The sequence below is a fragment of the Heterocephalus glaber genome, unplaced genomic scaffold, assembly GCF_053883595.1.
Source record: "Heterocephalus glaber isolate CG9 unplaced genomic scaffold, H.glaber_assembly_v1.0 deba00001553, whole genome shotgun sequence".
Lineage (NCBI taxonomy): Eukaryota > Metazoa > Chordata > Mammalia > Rodentia > Bathyergidae > Heterocephalus > Heterocephalus glaber.
The window spans coordinates 5,985,827-6,011,346 of record NW_028258344.1 but is presented as its reverse complement, the minus strand read 5'-3'; the positions used below and the strand labels follow the sequence as shown (position 1 = coordinate 6,011,346).

General features: G+C 39.6%; 1 protein-coding gene across 11 annotated transcripts in view; it reads left to right on the top strand.

Annotated features, from left to right (window-relative positions):
- The first annotated feature begins 213 nt into the window (after positions 1-213).
- Positions 214-25,520, top strand: part of Asph (aspartate beta-hydroxylase) — a 233,520-nt gene continuing 208,213 nt past the window's right edge. For 9 of the 11 annotated variants that reach the window (XM_087190370.1, XM_087190372.1, XM_087190377.1 and 6 more), the window contains exon 1: positions 2,828-3,133. In XM_087190370.1, the coding sequence (XP_087046496.1) occupies positions 3,022-3,133 (112 nt within the window). In that variant the 5' untranslated portion in view covers positions 2,828-3,021. Of the gene's footprint in view, positions 319-2,827; positions 3,134-3,240; positions 3,376-25,520 lie in introns of those variants that run through there. The other 2 variants (XM_087190380.1, XM_087190378.1) reach the window with 2 other exon arrangements.

Below are 25,520 nucleotides of genomic sequence, written 5' to 3'. Positions count from 1 at the left end.
GAAAAAAAACCCAACTAAAACTAGGCCAAATAGTGTCCTCTGGCTCTCACTTGCAAATCCCTCTGAAGCCAAAGTAAATTTATGGAAATATCTGAAAGACACATTTGGCCTAGTTCAAACGTTCCATTAAATTAGTATTTTAATACATTGTCCTAGTTAATTGCTGTTTTTGTGGTTCTTTTAACATTATTTCACCCGATGCTCATTCATAGCTTCTTTGGAAATCACAAAAAAGAAGAAAGACTAACAAGGGACATTTCCTCCTCTCATTTGACTTTCCCATTCCATGTTGAGAAAAGGTCTCATGCAAAGACCAAGGTAAGCTTTGTGCTTTTAATACCCATAAATTGGGAAGAATAAACAGAAGTAAAATACTAATTCTGATACAGAGTTTGGGGGAATTTAGTTTCTGAAATTAAACCATGTATACAGTCAGTAGTATTTGATGTTATAAGCATTGTTATACATTTTATTTCATAATGTTCAGTGTATACATGACATTGTAGCTCTTTTATGACTTAAGGAGGGACTAGCGAGCCTCTTCCTTCCAATGATCTTATTTACTATCCACTTTGGACTGTTTCTGTTTAAGGTACCTTGTCACTGGAAACAGGTTGTTTCTGGAAATGCAGAAGCAAAGCATTACTGCATGGCTTTTCTGAGTCAGCTATTAACTTGATTTCCTCAAAGATGAGAACGCTGAAAGGTGCCCACCATCAGTTTTCAGAACTGTCTTTAGGGGTCATACAAAGGAGGCATTCTCCGCTGAAAACTAACCCTTGTTGGGTGTTGTGGCTTGTGTCTAGATGTCTCCCCAAAGACTCATGCAGTTTTTTTCGGAAGGTAGCTTAATCTGTTGTATGTGATGGTAGGATTGAGGACATAAGATTACTAAACCGCTACATGTGAGTGGTTTGGCACCACCCTAACCCGGTAGTCTCAGTAAGATGAAAGGAGTGGAAAGACACTGTTAAGATCTCTTGTTGCTTTGTCTGTCTTCTGTTGCCATGCCATGAACTGTTTCCCTTGTTGCTTTTGCTACCTTGTTTGCTCCATGTTGTTTCTCCTCTGTGATCCCTGTTTGCCATCCTTGCCTTGGAGCCAGCCAATTCTGGACTGAAACTTCCATGAACTGTGAGATAAATAAACCTTTCCCTTTTAATTTTGGGTGTCAGGTATTTTGTCTCAGCAATGAGAGGAAAAGTAAGTTAAGACATCGGGGAAGAATAATTTGGACCACAGACCCTGGGGCCAGAACAGCTGACTGAGTCCAACTTCCAGCTCTATCAATTCTCCGCTCTGTGAACTTACTTTATCTCTCTGAGCCTTAGTTACCTCATTACTTAAAAACGGACACTGATAAAAGAATTTTGTGAAAATTTAAGAGGTACACTGCCTTTGGGAATGTCAGCATTGTTTTGTTTTTCAGCCTAGCTGTCATTATTGTTTTATTAAGTGCCACCAGTTACGTTTGTCTCAGCCCAGCTCCTCCTTTCTTACCCCCTGCACCCCTAAATCCTGCTGTAGGAGTCTGTAAGGGAGTCCAAACAGGAGAAAGGGTGTGTGGAGGCAGAAGGAGATGTCACAAGATAAAAGCTCAAAGAGCTCCTTCGGCCAAAACTCAATTGCAGCCATCCCCGGTTTGGAGAACAGTGGAGACAGGACTTCTTACGGTTCTGTAGCATGACCACTGGAGCATCCAGCCAGTCAAGCAGAAGAGGCGAGATGTGGGCTCGGCACCCGCCACTGGTGTGTGTAGGGAGGTTGCCAGGCAGCAGCAGAAGAATAAAAGTAGATGCCACACAGCGGTCACTGTCTTTGGTATATGGTTCACGAAGCCCCTATGGACACTTCGAGGGACTGTTCGGAATACGGTCCAGCTTTGGGGGTAATCTCTCAGGAAACTGACAGAAATGCATCAAGTCACCAAACATTTTTTGCTCGTCTGCTGCCCACCTGGCATGGTGCTCACAATTGGTGACACACAAATGATGAAGACTAGACGGCTCTGACATTAAGTCCTTGTCTGGTTCATCCGTGCCCCAACATCTTTAATATCTTGCTCTGAACTCTGGGCTCAGGTCCAATCACTCTGTGCGGACAAAAGGGGGGACCCATGGCTGGGGACATGCAGGTAAGCTGACTGCGGACATTATCCTGGAGGAGGGAAGGTTTCAGAGAGAGGGTGCCTCCAGGGTGAGAAAATGAGCTTCGCGTCACATTTACATTTTTACGCCTTAAGTGAGATTCTCTCGAAATATAGATGGCAGTAATGAAGTAAATCACGCTATATATATATTAAATCAACGACGACTATGATGCAAGCATTGAACTACTCCTAATAGTGCCATTTCAGAAATACCTTAACACTGACAAGGTACAGGCATCCTTTTCGCAGGAAGCGGAATGGCATTCCTTGGTGTCTGGACACAGGGACACCCCAGGAACAAAATCCCCAGTGAAAGGCCCAGAAGCAGCGCGCTTCTCCCGGGCGCCCCACCTTGTCCGCCTGTCCCAGCCCTGCGCCCCTCCCCACCCCGATGGAGCGGGTGCGCCAACGCTCGCGAGAGCCCCGCCGGCTTCCACGTTTGCCACGTTCCAAAGGACCAAGACAGATTGGAAAGCTGCAGGCAGCTCGCTCTCACAAGCAGCTGCGCAGCGCAGAGCAGCCCCAAGTCTGCAGAGGGAAAAGTGTGGCAGGGTGCCGCCCTCTCACTAGGGCTCTGACGAGTGGCTCAAGCACACTGTCACTCAGTCCTCGGTGGGTGGGGCGAGAGCGGGGGCGTGGCCCGGGGCAGGGGACGAGCCGCGCGCTCTCGCCGGGGGCGGGAGTCACAGGTTCGGCGCACGCGAGGGCTGGGGGCGCGCAGCCGGCACGAGGGTGAGAGTCCTCGGAGGTGCGGCGGGCAGTGCAAGGCGGAGTCGCTGCCGTAGGAACCGCGGCCCGTACACGCTCCCGCGCCCTCGAATCCCGCGGCTCCGAGGAAGACCCCGGGTCCTCGCCGGCCCCCGGAGCGCGCGATGGCCCCGCGCAAGAACGCCAAGGGCGGCGGCGGCGGCAGCGGCGGTAGCAGCGGCTCGGGCAGCGGCAGCACGAGCACCGGCAGCAGCAGCAGCCCGGGGACTCGGAGAGGTCAGTCCCTGCGGGTTGGGCCGGGCCTCGGGTGGGAGCGCAGGCGGGGTCCGCGGCGCTTCGCCGCCTCTCCATCCTCCCCGCGGCTCGGTCCGTGCGCGCGCGGGGCGCAGGCCGAGGCCGGGCCTGGCGGGCGGGCGGGCAGAGCGGATCCCGCCCGGAGCCCCTGGCCGCGGTGCCCTCACCTGCGGGGCGCGGCAGAGGTGGAGGGTACCGATCGACCGCTGAAATGGAGCCTGGCAGTAAGAGAACTGTTTATCTTTGCCTTGCCTGCTTTGGGGAGTTTGAAAATGAGCCGAAGTCAGGCAGAGTTAAGTTCCTGCCTAACCAGCAGCGCTGAGCAGCAACTCGAAGGCGACTGTTGGGAGCGGGGAGACCGCGCGCGGGTCGGGTGGGAGGGGGCTGTAGTTAGGACTGATTTGAAAGCTTTTGGAAATTTCTTTAAGTAGATTTATGTAGTCGTCTTAATATGCGTGGCAGTTGCTTTTAGAACACCAGAGAATAGCATAAAACACTGGGCGAGGCTATTTCCCCCTTTTTCTTTTCTAAAAAAACCTAGATTGATGGACCTTTCTTTTTCTCGCTCTGCTTACCCAGCATAGACAACAAATGTTTTAAATCTGTTTTGTCTCATATTTCAGTGGTATGCGGTTTCTTTTACATTTGCTTAATCTCATATTTAGGATATCGAAACTGGAATACATATGTGGATTGAATGTGCGCTGTGAACTTCACTTGAAATGATTTAGGTTCCGTGCTGAGATCTGCATACGGTGCATTCATATATGCTAAGGAAATAAATCAAACAACTATTTTTACACTTAAAAGAACTATTTCCTTCATAGTGCATACTGTCTTATTTATGCTCCTGTGTATTTCCTTTGTTTCAGTCTCTTTCCTCTTTGTTTTCAGTCTTCATTTCTTATCTCCACGTCCTAGAAGGGTCCTGTCCAATATTAGGCGCTCAATAAATATTTGATTAATGAATCAGTGAATAAATGTAGCTAGTGAAAGTGGTGCAGTTAAATCCATTGCACACATTTACACTGAGAACTAATATGTATATTCCGAATGGAAAGAGGTACACGCAGTTTGAAGTTCAAAGGCACCACCCTATGAATTCACCTCTGACATAAGTGAAATTTGTGTTCCTTGTTCACTTGTCCTTCCTGTCAGTTAAATATGGAGAGGGATAGATCAACTGCCTCTGGTGGCTGGGCCTATACATATTAACATTTCTGAATAAGAAGAGCTTTTTGTGCTGCTTAGAGACCAGAGAAAGCCCATCAAGAATAATTTGTTAACTTTAAATTTTCTGTAGCCATTGAAACATCTTTTTTCCATCCCCGTCCCTTGATGCTGGGGATAGAACCCAGGGCCTTGTGTATGCTAGGCAAGTGCTCTACCATTGAGCTGCACTCCAGCCCCTCCCTGTTCTGCTTAGCCTCTGCACTCTTGAGGACTGATCGAATCCAAGAAAATCACTTTGTAAAGCCTGTTATTGGTAAGAATTAGTAATGGGAAATGTGTGATGTTCCTACCCTTATCCAATAGGTAATTAAACTATTTTAACTATCAGCTGATAAGTTTACATAAGTCAGGACCTAAATTATTCTGACTTTTGTATCATACATTGTAGAGTGAGCTGTGTCTGTATTTGAGGATCTGCAGCCTTTTGATCATTTTATGTGTACTGTGTAAAAGAGAACATTTAAATGACAGTATGTAAAAGAAATACCTGTGTTAACAAAAAAAAGTCCAAGAAACTCGAGTTGTTATCGAAGTCCTACGTATTACAGAATGTATATTCTTTTTCTGCAGCCATTTTTTTTCCCCAGTAAATATTGAGTTCTGGCCATGTGTGAGGTAAAAGGCACCAGAGGTGGAAACCAGGGTAATCTGCATTATCTTGAAAATTTAGGCTGACAGGGTGATTCTATTTATGTTTTTATAGCAGCATATACCTGAGAGGTAAAGCTAACATTGCTTTCATTGCTTTGTCTACCTGGTCATTGAGGTATGGATATTGATTAGTAAACGATTCCCAGAGGCTGGAAATGTAAACCATTCTCATGTTAACATCTGGAAAGGTTGTCTACTCTATGAATTGGCAGTCTCAGCTAGTTACTGTAAGATCCAACATTAGAATTCAGGATATCTGTTAGTAGACTTTTTGTTTGGTACTGGGGATCGAACTCAGGACCTCACCCTTGTCTGGCAGATGCTGTGCCGTTGAGCTAAATCCCCAGCCTGTGGATTTCTGTTAGTAATTACAACCATACTGTTAGAATTTTAGGTTCTCTAAAGTGAAAGATCTCCTGGGAATTGGGAGTTGAGCTAGTTTATCAAGTTTACTTCTGGTTCTCTCTGTGGAATGCTACGTTTGGTTATTGAAGAAAAATGTACTTTTGTCATGTCATTAATTAAATTTCCTTTGACTAAAATTATGTTTGAAACAGCACATTTGGAACTCTAGTTTGAGAAGAGTATGTGGGGTCAGATAGTTTTTGGAGATGTTTTATATTGAGAATCTGAAGTTGAAGGTGACATTGGTCACATTAAACATTGTTTCTTAGATATGTATGTAAAAGTATGGAAGAAAAAGTACTCAGTGTTTTGAAGCAATGAGTTTTAGGAAAAAGGTTTTTAAAGTAATTGCCTGCTTTTTATTTTTCTTTACTTAATGGAAAAAAATGATGAAATGGGGTTTAACTTTAATTTTTCAGTTTTACTGCTTAGAATACAAAAGAATGAATAAGTTGGATATCTTGTCTTTACCTTGCATATGGAATTTAACTTGCATGGGCGGTTGGGACCAGGAGAAGCTTCTTTAAATTTATTGATTTGAAAAATCTTTGGTGAAGAATTGTGACGCACAGTTCTGCTTTGGGCTTATTTTTTAATGCACAGATGCTGGTATGTGTAATGTTTTTTGGCCCTTGTTTAGCTTTCCCTGTTGAGTATGAACCATTGCTTCCCTGTAGCTTCTAACCAGCTTTCCATCTGCCTATTTATTTTGTCCAAGTGTCCTGCTACCTTATTACACTTTACCGGTAGGTGTCGCTGTAGAACACCGTTCTAATTTGAAGGTTCAGATTATGTAATAGCAATTATGTTTTAAAACTTCCTTCTCTGTAATCAGTTTGTATTTACTGAAAACTATTGTTGCACAACTACCTAAAAACTTATCTACTGATACTTAGTTCTTTTAAGATTTCTAACAGATTTTGAAATTTGGTAATGAAAGTTGGTCCCAAGCAGCTTTATTTAGGCTTATCTGTTTTAGGATTTAATATATTTATATATTATCTATAAAACAGTGATATTCACAGATTCATTTGAATGGTTTTGGTCATTTACAAACACTTCTGAGTGTTTTTTCTCTTTTCTTTCTACTCCCATTGTCTCTTAGTTTATTTAGTAACTAAGATATATAAAATACACTGCTGATTGCATTTTGGCTCCCTGTAATGAAGAAGGCCCTGGTGAAATTCCCTTTCTTTAGCCTATTGCTTAATCTTCTATTAGTCATTCTAAGATAAAAAGATAGGAAGGCCATAATATATCCATAACATGAATTCTATGGTATTTTTTGTTTAGTTAATAGAATTTGTCCAACCTGAGAAGATAATATGAAACCCAGTACTAAAAAATGTTCTGAGAGAGTTTTTAATTTTTTTTTTTTTTGGAGACAAATTCTCACTCTGCAATAAAGGCTGGCTTTGAACTTATTATGTAACAGCCCAGGCTAGCCTTGAACTTGCGACAGTCCTGCCTCAGCCTCTTGAGTGCTTGGTCTGAGAGAGTTCTTGAACACCTAAAAGACTAACTGTATTAACCTAGGGTAGGCTTGGTAAATAAAAAATAACATCTGTATTTTAGTCTTGCACTAAAAATCAGTTGTATCATAGAGATTATTAGACAATTAGTATATGAGGTTTGCATTTTCAATAATTACCAAGAGTAACATGGATGAAAGCTCATGTGAACTATTTTTATTTAATATTAGAAATTTAACTCCTGCTCTCTGGTCCCAATAGAAAAACAAAATAAAACAAAGCAAAACAAAAACTCCCTCTCGCTAGTAAGACAGTGCAGTTTAGGAGGGAGAATCTAATGACTTGGTTCATATTTATTTAGAATCCACATGGCTGGTCACTCAGCATCTCTAATCTCAGTCTTCTCTAACAAGGAGACTTATCTTTGCTCTCCTTTAGAGTTGTGATAGCCAATTTTATATGCCCTCTGCTTCTTATACGTCTCCTTTAAAGTACTGCTGGTAGTAGGAGAAAGTGCCAAGATTTGGAGAATACAGTGTACAGCTCCAAGCAGGTCATTGCATGATTGAAATTCTGTGATCATTCATTTTAAAAGCAAAAACAAAACAAATGCTGTTCTGTAACATGTGTATTTCAAGTAAAATACATGCTTCTCCGGTACTATTTATACGGTGGCTTTTTGTCGCACTGAATACTTTTGTGTACATATCCCATGTATGCATCAGCCTTCAAGTTGCTGGTTTGCCCATTGATAATCTCTCAGAGGTAAATTCTTGTATCTTAATAGAGCTCAGGGCAATTTATTGCTATTCTAGCTACTGTTTTTAATATGGTGATGATGTACAACTTAGTTTGCTTCTGAGCTACAGTATTTCTTTATCTCCTCTAAGCAGTTTGACTTCATTTTTACCATGGTACATCATGTTTTTAAAAAATTACTTCCCTTCTAGTAAAGCCTGTATGTACAGTTAGAAGCGAAAAGTTCTAATGTAGTATTGCACACTAGGGTGGCTACAAATAATGGTAATGTATTGTACAAGTTCAAAAACTTAGTAGAAAGGATTTTGAAGGTTTTTACTGCAAAGAAATGATCAATATTTGAGGAAATGGATCTGTTTAACCTTATTTAAATATTGCAGTGTGTACATCAAACATCATATGGTAGCCATTAATATGTATTGTTTTTATGTTTTTATGTATCAGTTTTATGTATCAGTAAGTAATTTAAAAAAAACTGTATGCAGACAACCCATCTATAACTTACTCAGCTCTTTGGGGAGAACCTCTGCCATTGCTGGGGCGCCTGGCTGGCTGCTGTGCCTGCTGCCCAGCAATCCCACTTCTCGGCACTGCCTGCATGGGTTGAATGAGTTTCCCGGGTGAGCATATGTCTGATTAGGTCCTATGGTTCTGGCCACTTCTGCTGGAAGCCTGGAGAATTAAGATGTTCCTTTTTCTTCCTGCTTTTCTTCCCTATGTCCCATTATAGGGTTGTATTGTACAATTCAGTGCTTCAACTTTTTTTACTTTGTTCTGGTACTTCTGGGAGCTAGTATGGTATCTTCTTGTCAGTAATGATAATCACTTTTATTTTTCATTTCTCTGATAGGAAGGTGTTTCTTGCATTTGTTTTATATTTGGCATGTTTTTCAGGGATGCGTCTTGGTTACCCTTAGCTATTGTAGTTTATCTTTCTTTTAATGGCAAAATCACTAAACATATTTTAGTTCTAATCCTATTGAAGATGACCAAGGACAAATTTGATATAGATGACCTGTTAGATTCAGGGAGTTTTGAGCTCACCTGGTCAGTCAGTCTTTTAAAACAATAGTCCCAGAAGGTCTGTTGAAGGATCTGTAGATAGTTTCTGTGCTCCAAAGCAAGAGGCTAGTGTACGAGAGAGCAGGAGGGCCAGTCATGGCAGACCTTCCAGTGACAGTACTGGTAGAAGAAAAAGCAGCTGCTGAAGTTGGAGAAATGCAAGCACTGCTGTCCTCTGTGTGCCCACAGATTTAACCCAGTGGGTTGTTCTGTGTGGAAGCCAGAACATTCTCTGTGGTGCAGTCCTAAAGCAGGAGAGTATTGTTTGATAAAGTGGTTGCATCCCACAATCACCTGTGTCATAATTCCTTTTCTCGGGCTTCACATAGGCTTGACGGCAGTGTCATTGTGCAGTCATTACTGTGTTGCTTTTCCATCCTAACTTCTATTTGCTGTTTGTTATATTGGTAAGTTTTCTTCCTATCTTTCACACTCTGCTTTTAATTTCAGTAATCTTGAAATAAATACTGGAAGCTTCATGGATTTTAAGCGTACATGTAAATTTTATTTGGGGATACTTAGGGGTTTTTTTCCCTATATAAACAAATAATTGTGTGGTAGATGTTTGCTGAAAGAGTACCTAGCATTTAACTTTACCTTTTCATTTCTTGAATCAGGTAATTTTTATTAATTGAGATACTTCTGAGGTTATGAATTCTTTCAAGGACTTGCTTTCTGGCAGACAACCACCTCTAACTTCTAAAATAAAAATATACTGTTCTGTTTTTAAAATGGTATCTGTTTGAAATATTATGTATTTAAGACCTGTTAGTTGGTATGAATAAGGTAGTGAATATCCATTTATTCACAATAGAAGTGAAGAAATAAAACATTACCAGATTCATAGAGTTTCCTCTCCAGTGGTAGCTTGTCCCAATTATTATTATAAATGTCGTGATACCTGTTGCCATACATTTCTCTATAATATATACACAGAAGTAGTACATATTATATAATTCCCATACCTTTCCTTATTATATCTAATATATATATAAGCAGAAGGAATACATATTATAAATGTTATGTTGAACATTACATCTTATGTATTCATGCACATATAATACATTTAAAAAATATATATGAAAGCTGCTTAGGCAGTATATCTATATCCTTATGTGTGTAGAAATACTCATGGACTTGTTTATCATGCAGTAAAAGTTTTGTGACTAGGCTTTTAATTTACTTAGTGTACTAGTGGGACACCATTTGAAATCTTGCCAAAACTCTGGTTATTTTCTTTTTTCTTTTGGTTTTTTGAGACAAGGCCTTGCTATTAGTTCAGGCTGGCCTTGAACTCAATATGTACCCCAGGCTGGCCTCTAACTCACAGGAATACCTCAGCTGGGATTAACAGGAGTGAGCTACCATGCCCAGTGAACGTGCCTCTTTCCGTTGAGCAGTCCTGCTGTGAACACCTCTTTTCTTTCTTTCAAACAATGCTGGTCTGAATACTCTTGTATCTGTCTCCGTGTGTGTGTGTGTGTGTGTGTGTGTGTGTGTGTGTGTGTGTATGTGTGTGTCTCAGTGTTTTAGGTATAATCTTGGATTGGTATTATTGGATTGTAGCAAATTCATGTGTTAAACTTTAGCATCCATTGCCATTTTTCAACCCTAAAGTGGTTATAGCAGTGTAAATTGATACAGTGAATAAGATCTCCTTCTATACAGCCACCTTTGGGAAAGTTAAATATTTGCAAGTTGAGGGTATGTGAAGTAGTCTTTTTGTGGTTTAAATTTGCATTTTTGTCATTACTAGTGGAAGTAGTCATTTGTGTTTTCTCTTGAATTTCCTGTTTGTGTACATTACCTATTTTTATGTTTTTATTTGGTTTGTGTTTACAGTTATATTTCTAAATCCTGAAGTTTTGCATTACTTGTATGGTAAAGGACTTCTAGTCAATGATTATGTGAAATTTCATTTTCTGTGTTACATTTTGTTGAACAAAATTTTGAGATTCTGCTGTGTTAATAGTAATTTGTTCTATTTTTTTCATTTGTGGTTTGTGGTTTTGTGCTTTATTTAAGCCATCCTTTGTTGCAGAGATCATAAAATATTCTCATTTTCTCCTGAAAGACCTGACTTTTTTGCTTTTTTACAATTAGATTTCTACATTTCTGAGTATAAATTTTTTTTTTTCTTGGTACTGGGGATCGAACTCTGGTCCTTGCGCTTGCACAGCAGGTGGCGAAACCACTGAGCTAAATCCCCGGCCCTGAGTATAGATTTTGTTGTATATATTTTGAGGTAATTCAAATATTTTTGAAAGAATGGATAATGAGAGTTTTCTGAACTTTAGTTGGTGTTCTTTTTCTTTTTTTTATTTAACAGTTTTATTCTGCTTTAGAATTAAAACCTTGCTAATATTAAGGTGCACTGCAGGTATGCCATGCTGCCAGTTGTTATTGGGACAACAAATGTCCCCAGTCAGTGACCCAGGGGGCTGGGAAGACACATGAACTCATTCTTTCAGAGCACATAGAACAGTTATTTACAGTTTTCTTCTTGAAATCAACCTGGAACATTTCAGTCTACTGAAGTATTGCCATAGCACTTGCTGTGATGCTCAGAATGCCTCAGAAATGTGTTCAATATCATGATTTGTGGGTCCTCCAAAGATTCTGTTGTTAACATCCTAGCAAATAGTATTAAACAATGTTATCTAAACTATGGCTGCCAAATACTGGATTTTAGTAATGAAACCAAATTACAAAACATTTCGTTGTAGAGCTATGCAAAAGATTTAAAATTAAAAATGTCAACCATCTTTAAATGTTCCAATTCTGCTACCGTGCAGTTTTCTACACCTTTATCACTACTGAATGTTTTAAGAGTAATGTTAACAAAAATCAAAATAGATAAAAATATTTAAATCTTTGGATACTTTTATTCCATGGCCTTCATAAAAACAAAAAAAGTGGCTAATTTTTTCTATGATAGCTAAAATAAAACACTAATTAGTAATTTATAATTAGCAATGAACTCTATTCTGAGTCATTTGTGGGTCACAGACCCAAGGAAAGTGTTAATGATGTGATACACATTATGGTTGCCAAAATAATTTTGAACACTCTGATTCTTTTTGAAATTAATGGAATGAATCATTGTCACAGCAAAATTCCAGGTTTATCAGGAAGAACAGGTTAATTGGTACCTAGTTTCAATGTCCTAAAAAAGGGGGGAGGGTTACTTTTTTGAAAATACAGCAAAGTACATTCTTATCTATGATTATTTACATTTGTATACTGAAAACATCTATTATTTGAAAAAATCCTGTGATACATCATTTGCTACAAAATGAAGTTCTTAGACTGAGCATGAATAATTTACCCTTTTGGAAGAATGTATCAAATCTTCATTTATGTTCAAAACATTAAAAAACAAATTAAAAAATCTTAAGCCTGGAAAGCTAAGAAAAAAAAGAGACCCACTCATAACTTTGCTCCTCAGCACATCACCTTCAGCAAAGACACAGTATGTTTGCTGACTTTAAAATGTTTATTCTTTAAAAATTACTTGCTTTTTATACAGTTATACAAATTTCTTAATGTTTCTTTGGCAATGGAGTATAATGGAATTTTACAACTATATAAAAAAGTTACCTTTGCCTAAGAAACAGTATTTACTGTGTGTACATAGTTGACTGACAAAATTCTCTACCATCCAGCACCCTAATTAATAGATGAAATAAGCTACCTCATAAGATTTCCAAAAAGAAAGAAAAAAGAGAAAGACACACACACATACATACATACACACGCACAACCTCCTATGGTCGGCCTATCTGCAGGCAGCTTGCAATAATTGCCAAATGCAATTTAGTGATAAGAAAAATCCTCTTAGTGATGAAAAAATACTTATAAGTCCCATTGAAGTACTGCTTTAGTTTAACTATACATAAGAAATTACTTAACCTTCTGCTATTCCAAATATATTTAATGCTCATTTATAAAGATGAGCCTTCCTCCCCCCAAAAGTAACTGTGTTGTATCATTGAAATCAAGCAGAAAAATAAACAAACAAAACCCAGTGCTGGTGACAAATATACAGCAAATTCACTTCTTCATTCTTCACAAAGACTGAAATCAATTTTCAGGACCATGAAGAGCTACCAATTCACCCAGTTTCAAAGACTTGTTTGAAGACTATGCAGCAAACTTTGTTGTCTTTCTTTCAGAAAGCAGTACGACCAATCTAGACCTTTTAGGGTACAAAAGCTGTGGTTTTTCTGTATTTAAAACCTGCAAACTCTCTTCCTCCACCACCTCCTCTGAATCCACGACGAAATCCCTGAGGAGTAGTGAAGGTGCCTCCTCTGTACCCTCCACGGCCATGGTTTGGACGAAGTGGAATTCCAAAAGTTTCAGCACTTCATCGCCTTTCTTCAGTCCAGGTTGGTCTCCGTTCTCTGTTATCATCACAAGAAATATTATCAAAGAAGGATTTAGTTTTATCATAATAGCAGGCCCAAGTGGGTCTTCTTCATCAGCATTTCCTTCACTGTTTTGGGTATCCACCCAAGGCGCCCTTATTTTCACCCTTTACAGGTTTCTCTTGTTTCTCAAGTTTATCTTCTTTTAATTTAAGCTTATTATGAAATTCTCTGTCAATCTCCTCTTTGTTAAATTGTGCATTTGCACTTTTCAAGTCAAAGTCTTTCTCAAATTTCATTGGACCGTCTCAGCGAATACCAGACCTTCCCTGGCCACCTCCATGACCTTCACGCCCTCTCCTTGGAGTTGAAGGAGCACCTGGAACTATTTGTCTCTTGCTATCATTTCTGAGTTGCTCATTTTCTGGCCTTGGAACTTTGTGGACATTGGCTCACCTGTGCTCTCGATTCTCTAATGCTTTTTGGCTGGTGGATGGCAAAGGGCTGCTTGATACAGGGCTCCTCCTAACAGATGCTGGAGCAGGTAAATGGGCCGAGGCGGTCTGTATTGCTTGCTCCATGGTTGGACTTTTTCTCAAAGGCAGATCCAACCGCACTACTTTCGGATAAGTTACTGCTGTTTGACGTTTCTGCTCCAAAGGATGTCAAAGAGCTTCCAGCAACACCAGTAGCACTAACCTGTTGCCCAACCAATGAACTTGGACTGAACTGGCTGTATGTCGGCATCCTGCCAAAAGGTCCCTAGGAACCCACTCCCACTGACTGCAATGAAGAAGTAGATGAGCCTAATGAAGACTGAACAATAGCTGGGTCCTGAGGCAAGGAACCTTGTGGTTTTGGTGGCTCACAAGCAGTGAGGTCTTTAATATCACTCCCGCGGAATATAATGGTGTTACTGGAGTCTCTGTTGTTCTGTCTTCTGTACCAAGTGATCGACCTTTGGCGAGGGCTACGGTGGAGTTCTGGATGTCGAGGGTGTAGAGGATGCCCTCAGAGCGGAACTCTGCCTTAGAAAGGAGGCTGATCTTGCCCTCGATGTGCCCCCGCTCATGGCGCCGCCGCCGCTCTGGGCCGCCTGCAGAGAGGCCGAGGCCACGCCGCTGTCACCGCTCCGCACGCCCGCTTGCTCGCTCCGTCAGCGCCTGCAGCAGCCGCCTGGGACCCGACGTGACCGCCTCGCCAGCTCCGCTACCCTCCCCCGGCCTCCCGCCCTGAAACCGTGTGGCGGCGGCGGTGGCAGCGGTGGCAGCGGTGGCTGGTGTTCCTCTGTAGAATCTTCAGTGTCAGCTGGATCCGGGGGAAGAAGTGTACCTCCCAAACTTACTGTCAGGTACTTCAGAGCCCCCACAGAGCACGCCCCTCCTCTCCTTTCCCCTCGCCCCACTCCGGCCACAGGGAACGGGGAGCTTCCACATAACTCAGGCTTGACCTCCCTTGGTTAGTGACTCCCTGCCTAGCCAAGGTCTTTCTGCCCCACCGGTTTCGTGGTCGGATGTTCCAGTGAGAGAGGCCCTTCCTGAAAGTGGTGGCTCCATCCCCCCTGACTGAAACCTGTTGCTGCATACCCCGGCCCCAGTGACCCACCCCACCAAGGGACTGTGCTCTCCCACCTGCAAGATCCCTCCGTAAGCTTCCAGCCCAGCCCGTGCAGTGGCTGGTCTCCCTTCTGTGAGTCAGGCCGGCAGGCTGCAGACGGCCGCCCCAATAAAGCTTGCTTGAACGTCCGTGTGTGCCCCCTTCTTCGGCCCTTTCACTTACTAGATACCAAAATGCGAGTTCATGTTCTCTAAAATCGAAGAATGAATTCTAGGAACAATGGAGGTTAAGAGTAGGAAAAATTTATTGGGAGAAAGATAGCTTCTAAGAGAGACAGAAGGGGGACCAGAAAGAGGGTTGCCCGCCCACCGCACTTTTCAAAGATGTTTAATACAGCAAAGCCTTGTGGTGAGGCGGGTACAAAGTGCACAAAACTGTAAGACCCAATGGAAATTTACAAGGCGGGCATGAGCTGGGACAAAACCATGACCAACCAATAAGATTACAAGTGCAGTCATCCGGGTAATATTGATTAAATGGGGATCAGATGGGGAAGTAAGTCACATACAAGGAATTTCCCATTTAGAATATCATCACTGCAGTCTATCTCTAGGGGAAGAAGTAGTACTTCTTTTCCTTTTTATAATGCTAACCAGTGAATGTGCCTCAATTGTTCTCCATGTTGGCTCCTTGCTGTGTTGACTCCTGGAGGGCTGGTCCCGTCTAACTGCACACAAGATATCTAATTAACTTACCTATCTGCAATAAGCTCTTGGCTATAAATGTGGCTTTACTTGGTTTCAGGTGTGGCACAGCACTAATACCCCACTGAGTTGCTCTCTACAGCTTTGCAGTAGGTTTTCCCATCTTACTGGGCATGCCTCTGTACCCTGTCATTTTCACAGTCATCCTTGCAAGTTTTCCTTGTCTCTACATTTTATAGCATGCTTTTCTTTAAATTAGTTTCATGAAAAAATATTTCAGGATTTTGACTGAAATCTCTTGAATTTGTAGAACAATTTGGGACAAATAAACATGTTTATAAAATTGAGTCCTATACATGAGCATAATAACTTTTTTTTTTTTTTTTGCTACGGGGGATTGAACTCAGGACTTTGTGCTTGTGAGGCAGGCCGTGGAACCACTGAGCTAAATCCCTGGCCTCTTTTTTTGATTTATGTGTTTTTTATAATTCAATTCTACAATTAAAAATATATGTGTATATACATTCACACACAAATAATGAACAAAATAGATAAGACATAGGGAGAAGTTCAAATACTTCCCCAAATTACATATTCTATTGTTTAAAAATATTTTAATATATATGCTAATTTGTTTCCTTTATATTACCAGTTTATCTTCATTGAAGAGATTTTTGTGTTATTATCTGTGTTTTTTCTTTGTAAGTTTGTCTTGTACTCTTGAGTAACTACCTTGAAGATAATGATACACAGTGTATTAACTGTTGTTACTCTTATTATGAAATTTTGTTTTATTTTTCTCTTAAAATTAAAAAAAACAAATTAGCAAAGTCACCCACATCTTTAATTAGTTAGGTGTAGTACTTTATATTTTTAACCAACATTTTATTTTAAAAATATACATCCACGTTGAAAGATTCTGCTGCCTAGACTCAAAAGTGGTTAACATTTCAGTATATTTAATTGTTGTCACATCCACCAGTCAATCCTTTTCTTTTATGCATTTCAAGCTAACTTGTCCATGTCTAAATACCTTGGTCTCCCCAAAATTTATTCAGGCATGTCATTAATTGGAGCTGAACTTTTTTGTATGGGTCCCCTTTAAAACTTTCAAATGGTATATTGCACAAATTTTAGTTTTAAGTTGAGGAATTTTTGTGAATGTATCTACTTTGTAACCCAGCAAACTATTAAGAAAAAAAATATTAAAATCACTCCAGAATATTCCCTCAAGCTTGTGCCTTGCCACCCTGCCATCAGACATAACCATTGTAATATTTTCACTATATATTAGTATTATCTGTTTTAGAATTCATTCTATAAGTATTTTTTTTGTAAAGACTTCTTTCACTGAGCATAATATTTTTGAGGTCTATTCACATTTTTGTATGTATCAGACCCTTTTTCCTTTTTATTTCTGAGAAATAGTCTCATTGTGTGATTTTAGCACAGTATGTTCTTTTTTTAAAATTGATGGACAGTTGAGCTATTCCAAGGTTTTGACTACTATGATGACAATTTTTATATAGAATGGGCATATATTTTCATTTTCCTCAGCAAATCTGAGGGAGGAATTTCTGGATTATAGACTAGGTGTGTGTTTAGTTTTCTTTTGGTACTGGGGATCGAACTTGGGTCCTTGCACTTGGGAGGCAGGAGGTGGAACCGCTGAGCTAAATCCCAAGTTGGTGTGTATTTAGTTTTGGTTTTTTTTTTTTTTTTTTTTTGCTGCTGGAGATCGAACTCGGGACCTTGCGCTTGCAAGGCAGGCGCCGGAACCACTGAGCTAAATCGTATGTATTTAGTTTTATTGAAAGACTGGCAAACTTTTATATAGTTGTTGTACAGGATATTTTATGCTCCCACAGATAAAATGTGGGAATTTTGGTTGTTTTGTATATGTACCAAAAACGTAGTGTTGTCATTTTAAAAATTGTAGGCATTTTAGTGGGTGTGCTATGGCTTCTCATCATTTATAATTGCCTTTCTCGCATGACTGATGATGTCAGGCACTTTTCTTATCCTATTGGCCATACACATTAACTTCTTTTATGAAGTTTCTACTTATCTCTTTTGTACATTTTTTATTTTAATCTTTGGCTTTTGTATTATTGAAGTATAATTATGTATTTTGGATGGAAGTTCTTTTTAGATAGATGTATTATAAACATTTCTCCTAATGTATTTATCTTTTTGTTTTCTTAATAGTATATTTTGAAGAGAAAATATTTTTAATATTGATACTTGTTTTTTTCTGTTTTTGCATAGGAGGATGACAAAGCTATCCTATATTTTCATCTAGAAACTTCATAGTTTAAGTTTTTATGTTTGTGATCTTCCTCAAATCAATTTTGGATTAGGCTTAAATTTCCATATGGATATCATTATTCTGGCACAATTTGCTGAAGACTTGGGTTTTATCATTGAATTCCTTTTGGTGTCTTTGTCAAAAAGTTGATGACAGTGCTACGTGATATGTCTACTTCTAGGCTCCTTGTTCCTTTTTTCCCCCTTTTTTGGCCTTAAAGCTTGTACCTTACAGTTTTGATTACTCTGGCTAAAGTTCTATTAAAACGAGTCAGTGCAAATTTGTTTTTCTTTTTAAGATAGCTTTGAATATTTTAGTTCCTTTGTATATCCAAGTGCATTTAGAATCACCTTGTCAGTTTCTGCAGAACCAAGCATGCTAGTGTTTATGATGAGAACTGCATTGCCTCTGTAGACCAAGTTTGACAGAATAAACATCTCACTGATACCTGCTCTGCCATCCCATAATGCTGTAGCTATTTATTTGTTTATTTATTTTGAAGTATTACATCCTCACCCCTTTTATTTTATTTTATTTATTTTTGAAACAGAGTCTCACTCAGTTGCCCAGGCTGTGCTTAAACTTTTGATCCTCCTGCTTCAGCCTCTCAGAGTGCTGAGATTCCAACTGTATGCCACCATGCCTAGCTTCTTCACGTATTTAGATGTTTCATTTCTTTCTGCCTCATTTTGTAGTTTTTGGTGTGGAACTCATACACTTTTTGTTAAATATTTTTCTACATATTTTAGTTTTTGATGCTATTGTGAATGTATTTTTAAAAATTTCATTTTACTATTTTATGACCCTAGCACTTAGGCATACAATTGATACTTGTTACTTAGATCATATGGCTTTATTAAATTTATTATTTAATTCCAGTAGTTTTTAAAAAATACTAGTTCTATAGGATTTTCTATGGTAATTTCCCCTCACCTTTGAGTAGAAACAGTCTTCTTTTTTCCAATCTTTCCTTGAATTACTGTCCTATGAGGGAGTACTTCTAAGATACTGTGAATAAAAATAGAGCAGCCGTATGGCTTTTTTCAAGTAAATGGAAAATTAACTCTAGGTGTTTTGTAGATGCTTTTTATCAGATTGGGGAGATTCCTTTGTATTTGTAGTTTAAGAATTATGTCATACTTTTTCTGTATTGAAGTTCCACTTTTGTATACACAATATTGAGTTATTTGCCGGTGCTGTAATGCAGATGAGAGCCTGGGCCTGCAGATGTCCAGTGGGTAACTGAAACAAGGATAAAGCTTGACATCTCTGCATTCATTTTATATTGGTTTCCTTTATTAAAGCTTTGGGACAGATCCCTGTTTAACTTTTCATGGAGGCATGTTGGTCACTTAGGGAATGTTGTCTAAAAACTAGTAATTCTAAGTTTACTAGCTCTAAATTTACCTGACTTACCCCATCTCCTTCAAGACCGAGAACACCAAGATAAGGGTAAAACTAAGGTATTTTCAGGATTTGCAGGGACATCCAGTTGCCAGTTTTTACAGTGCCCTATTTCAGACCCCCGGAATGACTCCTAGAAATCTCCAGCCATTGTCCTAAAACTTTAGTCATCTTGAGTTCAAGGAAAAGCAAAACCTCACAGACATCACTGTGAAGGAACTGAGACCCGCCCCCCCCCCCACCAGATTGCCGCATTATGCCATAAGAACTTCTCAGAACCATTCTTGAGATATTGATCCAGCAGACCCTGGCCTGACCAGGGTTACTTCCTCGGATATGCAAACTCTACAACCATGGAAACCTCCACCCCTTGCCTTTGTTCCTCAGAGTTTCTGTCAGCACTCTAAGACAGATTCTGAACATCTTTATCTGACCTTCCCAGTGTGGCCATGCTGAGTAATGCTCTTCCTACCCTTCACCATACATCTCTCTGATTGGCATCTGGAGATAAGTGGCAGAGCCTGATCTGTTGGGACTACTCCTGGAGCCAAGGCTTTTGCCCTAAACTGTGGTAATACTATTTTGTCAGCAACTTTGCATCTGTGCTCGTGCTGGATATAGGTCTGAAGCTCTGTCGTTTTCTTCCTTTTTTTCTTCTTCCCTTCGTCTTCCCTCACTGATTTCATTTTTCCTCCGACCATTTCTCACCGTACTAGTGATTACCATTAGTACTGAGTGTTTCCTTTGCATTTATTGAGATTATACAAGATGTGGTCAAAATACATGATGAATGCTTACATTTAAAAAGGTATTACAGTGCAAGATACTGCCATTAATCCCCCACACAATACTTCTTCACTTTGAACACATTTCATTGTTCTTGCTCCTTTCCAAAATAGTTCAGGAAGTCCTCTTTCGGGAGTGTCTTTATGAGATGTGATGAGAAATATGGTGCCTACTGCTGCCAAGTGTCCTCTAAGGGAAAGGCTACCTTGTAGAAACTTTACTGTGTGTCCTCTCCTTCTTATTCACCAGATCTGGCAATGTGTGACTTCCCTTCCCCAAGGTCAGAATGATCAGGAAAGGTATTTTGAATGGGTTCAGAACATTAAGACAGCCATGACAGCACAGCTAAAAACAAAAGTCAGTGTTTTGAGGGGATTAATGACTATCTTTTACTGTAATGATTTTTTAAAGATTTGAACATCCACCATATTTTTCTATTGTACATAGCAGAGTTTTTGTCCTTCCATATTTTATGTGGTAAATTATAAATACAAATGTTGTACTTTAAAACTATACTCACATTTGTGCGAAAAATTCAACCTGGTGATTTTATGTACTGCATTTTCAATATTACTGGTTTATTTTGGTTAATGTATCTGTGAGTTAAACTGACCAGTAATTTTCTTTCTTGGTTTTATTATTAAGATTATTCTAGCTACATTCATGGATTTAGGAGCATTTACACATTTTCTGTTCTTTGGCATGGTGTGTGTAGAATTTGCTTTTTGAAGCTTTTTGTCATTTCACCCTGCACAGGATGATGTGGGTAGGCCTGAGGGGAAACAGCTTTGTTTTTTTAATGTGTGAAGGGCTATTTAAATTTTGTTTCTTCTTCAGTCAGGTTGGCCAAGTTACATTTTCTATTTCTTTGTAGGCACATTTAGTAAGTAATATTGTCTAAAAAGTTTTCTGCCTTTGAACTTTCAAACTTTCTGGCAAAACTTGTTTGTTGCTTTAGCTGTACCTCTTCTTATAAGCAGAGTGTAGCTATTTGTATGCCTGTTACTGTAATAAAGCAAAATTACCAAATATTAAGATTGCCTTTCCTTGCCTGTCTCCTACATGTTCTTCAAAACTGACTTCCTTCATTGGTTCTTCCCTGCTCTCCCGTTGTCCCCTTCTCCTAGCCTGGGTTTGAAAAGCTCCCTTTTCTGCCCCATCTTGTTCTTCTGTAGAACTTGTGATTCAGTTTCTTCAACAGATGAAAGTATGAACCAGTCATGACATTAGACAACAAGCTAGTCTGAGACTGAACTGACCTCAAGACTAGCTTTCATTTACTAATTTTTTGACTTTGAATAAATCATCCAACCTCTCCAAGCATCTTTAAATCTCTCCCCATGTTCATAATGAAGATGATAGTACTTATATGTATGAAAATTCACCATGAAGTTGCCTTGCCTGTAGTAAGAGATTCATGAATACAGTTGTTATGTGTGTTGTGATGGTAATATTCCTATAAACAAACTTTCAGTCCTGCTTAGTTGTAAGGCACCATATATGTTAGGGACAGAAACGAGACTGACACTCACATAAATAATTAGGAATTTTATTTTGTTAAAAAGATGACATAGGGCCAGTTCCTGGTATGGAAGGATCAGTGGCTCCAAATGCTCTAAGGACTCACTTCCCTCTGCTTCTTCACTCTTATTCTCAGTGTAGGTCATCCAAGGCCAGTTTCCGTGTGGGTTCCATGGCAGTGGAGATTGGATGCTGCCTGGTTCACATTCAGCAGGAGAAAAGGGGCTTCCTTTTCATTTTTATTTGGAGGCAAACCCCCCCTTGCTTCTCATTGGTTTATATCCATCTAGGCTATGTGAACCAGGCTGGGAGATGATTACCACGGTTGTTTAGATCAGGCCAGGCGTTGGCATTACTGGCCATACAGTTGCCATTGCTGATACTCAGCTTTGCTGTTGTGGTCCGGAAGCACCCATGGACAAGTAGGGGCAGCAGATGAATGTTACTCTGCTCTAATAAAATTTTATTTATGTGCACTGAAACTTACATTTTACATCATTCTTTCACATTATAAAATTTCTTCTTTGCTTTCTTTTCAACTGTTTTTAAAGTGAAACCATGTTTAGAGCCTGACTCATACCAGAAACAGGAGATGGTCCATAGATTACTCACCCTGGTTTAAGGTGCCCATGGGACTGGGAGAGATACTGCCAATGTTTGAAGTAGGTAAACATTGTGGGTTTGAACAATCTTTTAAAAAATTAATTTTGTTGGTGCATTTTTGACATACGTAATGATCACATTCATCGTGGGGAATTTGTACCTGTGCATACTATACCTTAATTCTTTCGTTTTTTACCATTCCCCTCCCTTCCCTTTAATCCTTCTTTCCTTTCCCATTTATAAGACTTTGTTTCCACTGTCTTCCTTCCTTTCTTTGTGACACAGTGTTTTTTTCATCCCTATCCATTTCTTTCCCTTCTCCCTACTCCCTCCCTTGTTTCCTTCTGAAATAGCTGTCTGGATATGGTAGGATGTGAGTATTGAGTATCCAACTAGGTACTTAGTACATAGAAAGACACTCAGAGTTTGGAATGAACAAATACATGTGAATATTTCTCTCGACTGGTCCCAAAAGTCATTGAGGCAAGGGGTACCTGTAGTTTTGTGTACCCTACACTGCTTTGGATGTAATAAACTTTCAAAAATGATGTGTTGCATGGGGGGATTTTTTTAAAGTTTATATTATAGGCAAGAAGACAAAAAAATCCTATTAATGTTTTTAAGTGTTGGAGGTAAACACATAGCAGAATCACTGAGAATGTGCATACTTCATTAATGTGGAGAATTGTTTAAATATGTCACGCCCATCAAGTATCAGGTATTGTTCGGGCACCATGCTACAAATTTCCTGATACTGAGCTTTTGGGATTACTTCCATAGGAAGTTATTCTGCAGTCACAAGAGGCATTCTCAGTGTTCTTTCATTTGTATTTAGTGCATTCTGATTGGGGAAAAAAGCTGGGCAGAAACAGGCATCTTATTTCTTCTGTGTTTTTGTGAAACTAGAAAATAAGCTCTGCTTATGTTGCAAGCAAAGCGTTCTTGATTTCCCACTCACTTTATTTTTAAACATGACTTAAGAATGGGCTAAAGTTATTTGTGTAAATACTGAAGTATGGAGCAATTTGTTAAATTTTTCTTTCCTTTTTTTTGGTTTTAGCATTTAAAATTCCTTTGTAAGAATTATGATTATTTTCTTCTTTGACTTATAACTTAGATTTGCCAATTTAGATTAAATTGTATAAAACTATGAAATGAATAGTTTTAATAGTTGTAAAGAAGAGTTTGAAACAGTTTATACTTTAGAAAGCTATATATTTAAAATTAATGATTATGATCTTCTCTAAGTGCTTATTTACACCTTATGTACCCTTTTACCCTGATACAGTACTTGCCAAAGTAAATGTGGTTGACTTCTTACTTTTCTCCTACACTATGTTGTAACCTTAGTTTCCTCTTTTGTTCATGGCCCAGGGCCAGGGATTTAAGAGTATTTGTTGGGTGAATGAATATAAAGGTGTGTGGAGAAAACTGTGAAAGCCGTTTCAAATTCAGCATCTTAATATTTTTATTCCTGTTTGATTTATTTATTTATTTATTTGGTACAAGGGATCGAACGGGGGTCCTTGCGCTTGCGAGGCGGGCAGCGGCACCACTGAGCTAAATCCCCGGCCCTTATTCCTGTTTTTAAAATCCATGTTAGCCTACAGAGCTGAAAATACCTTGGCTGATCTGACTTTTATGTTGACCAGTAGCTTTCTTTTTAAAACAATACTTTTTTCCAGAGTAGCATTAAAAAAACTTAATCACTGCTGAAAAGAGATTCAGCCTGGTCAGAACTTGTGCTTTCTGTGTGAACATTAACATGTCCCATTAGTTGTGTAAGCTTGAAGACTTCAGCTTTGCAGCCAGTTGGGTCTTCTTGGGATCACATTCTCTCCAGTAAAAAATGAGTCAGTGAGAACAGGGGTAGGGGACAACTCTGAACATGGTGGTGACGTGGACCCGGCACTTTGGTTTTGAACTAGGGTGCAGCTGAGAGAAGTAGAGATGGGAGCTAGGATTTGCTGTATCATTGAGATAGGACAAAAGTAGTTTATATTCAGTGTTTTATGGAATAAGATGTATTATGTGCAGTGAAGTTAATGAGGCTGGACGTGGAATAGGCAGAGGCTTTTCAAAAAAAGTCAAAAACCACACCACTAACCAAAACTTTTATGTATTTCACCTTTGGGGATCTGAGAAAATTGGAAGAGGTAGCCAAGACACTCCAGGGACAAATGTCCCATTTTTATCGAAGGAAACAGACTCAGAACATCTATAAACTGATGTCTCATGGCAATCCTAGGCAAATTCTAGAAGTAAAAGTTATTCTTAAATGCTTACAAAAGAAGACCTTGACCATTTGATGACACTGTATGTTTGTTAAGTGCAACCTGCTTAAAAATAATGATTATGGGGTCGGGGATTTAGCTCAGTGGTGCTGCCACCTGCCTTGTAAGTGCAACGTCCCAAGTTCTATCCCCAGTACCAAAAAATAATAATAATAATAATGATTATATATGTTAGGAGGTGCATTGCTGAAGAGGCTCAAATGAAACAGCTTTCCCTTGAAGTCCCTGGTGGCAGCCTTGTGAGGGAGAGGTTAGAACCTCTGCATGCATGGCCTGGAGAACAGAACCCTGCTCTCAGGGGTCCCCATCTGCAAGGGTGTGACTGGCCTCCCTGTGGCAGAGCACGTAGATTAATTCATGACTTCCCTGATGAAATCATTCCTCAAAATCATCAAAATTTCTTTACTTTTACTCTCAGTGATATCTGATGTCTTAAGAGACATTTAGTTGATATTCTGGCCTCTACCTTTACTGGCACAATATTGCATCCAGAAATGGGGCCTCTGGCAATGATTGTATTTTTTTTTTTTTGGTACGGGGATCGAACTCGGGTCCTTGAGCTTGCGAGGCAGGCGGCGGAACCACTGAGCTAAATCCCCGGCCCAATGATTGTATTTTATAGATCAAATTATTATATCTGAAATAAATGTAACATCACACACACACACACACACACACACACACTGGGGATCAAACTCAGGACGTTGTACTTGTCAGGCAGGCACAGGGCCACTGAGCTACATCCCCAGCCCTGAAATATGTGTAACATTTTATAGTGTGAAGCTTGGGGATCCTGTTAAGTTTTAATTCTGAGTAGTTTTGGGATGTGTTTAAAAATATGTAAAATTAATACACTGAGCGCCTTCAAAATTAAAGGCTTTTACTCATCAGAAGATGCCATTAAGAAAATGAACAGGAGCTTGGCATGGTAACACAGGTCTGTGATCCCAGCACACTGGGAGGCTGAGGCAGGAGGGTTGCAAGTTTGAGCTTAGGCTGGGTGTCTCAAAATTTTATATATATATATATATATAGAGAGAGAGAGAGAGAGAGAGAGAGAGAGAGAGAGCGCTTAGTATGAGCCCTGAGTTCATCTCTAGTACTGTACTACAACCCCCCCCCAAAAAGCAGATATAAGGAGAAATTTTTATAATGTGTACCAGTTAAACTACAGGTATCAAGGAAATAGTCCTACAATTCAGTTAAAAATAGGTAAATGTGAAAAAAATTTGAGCAGACA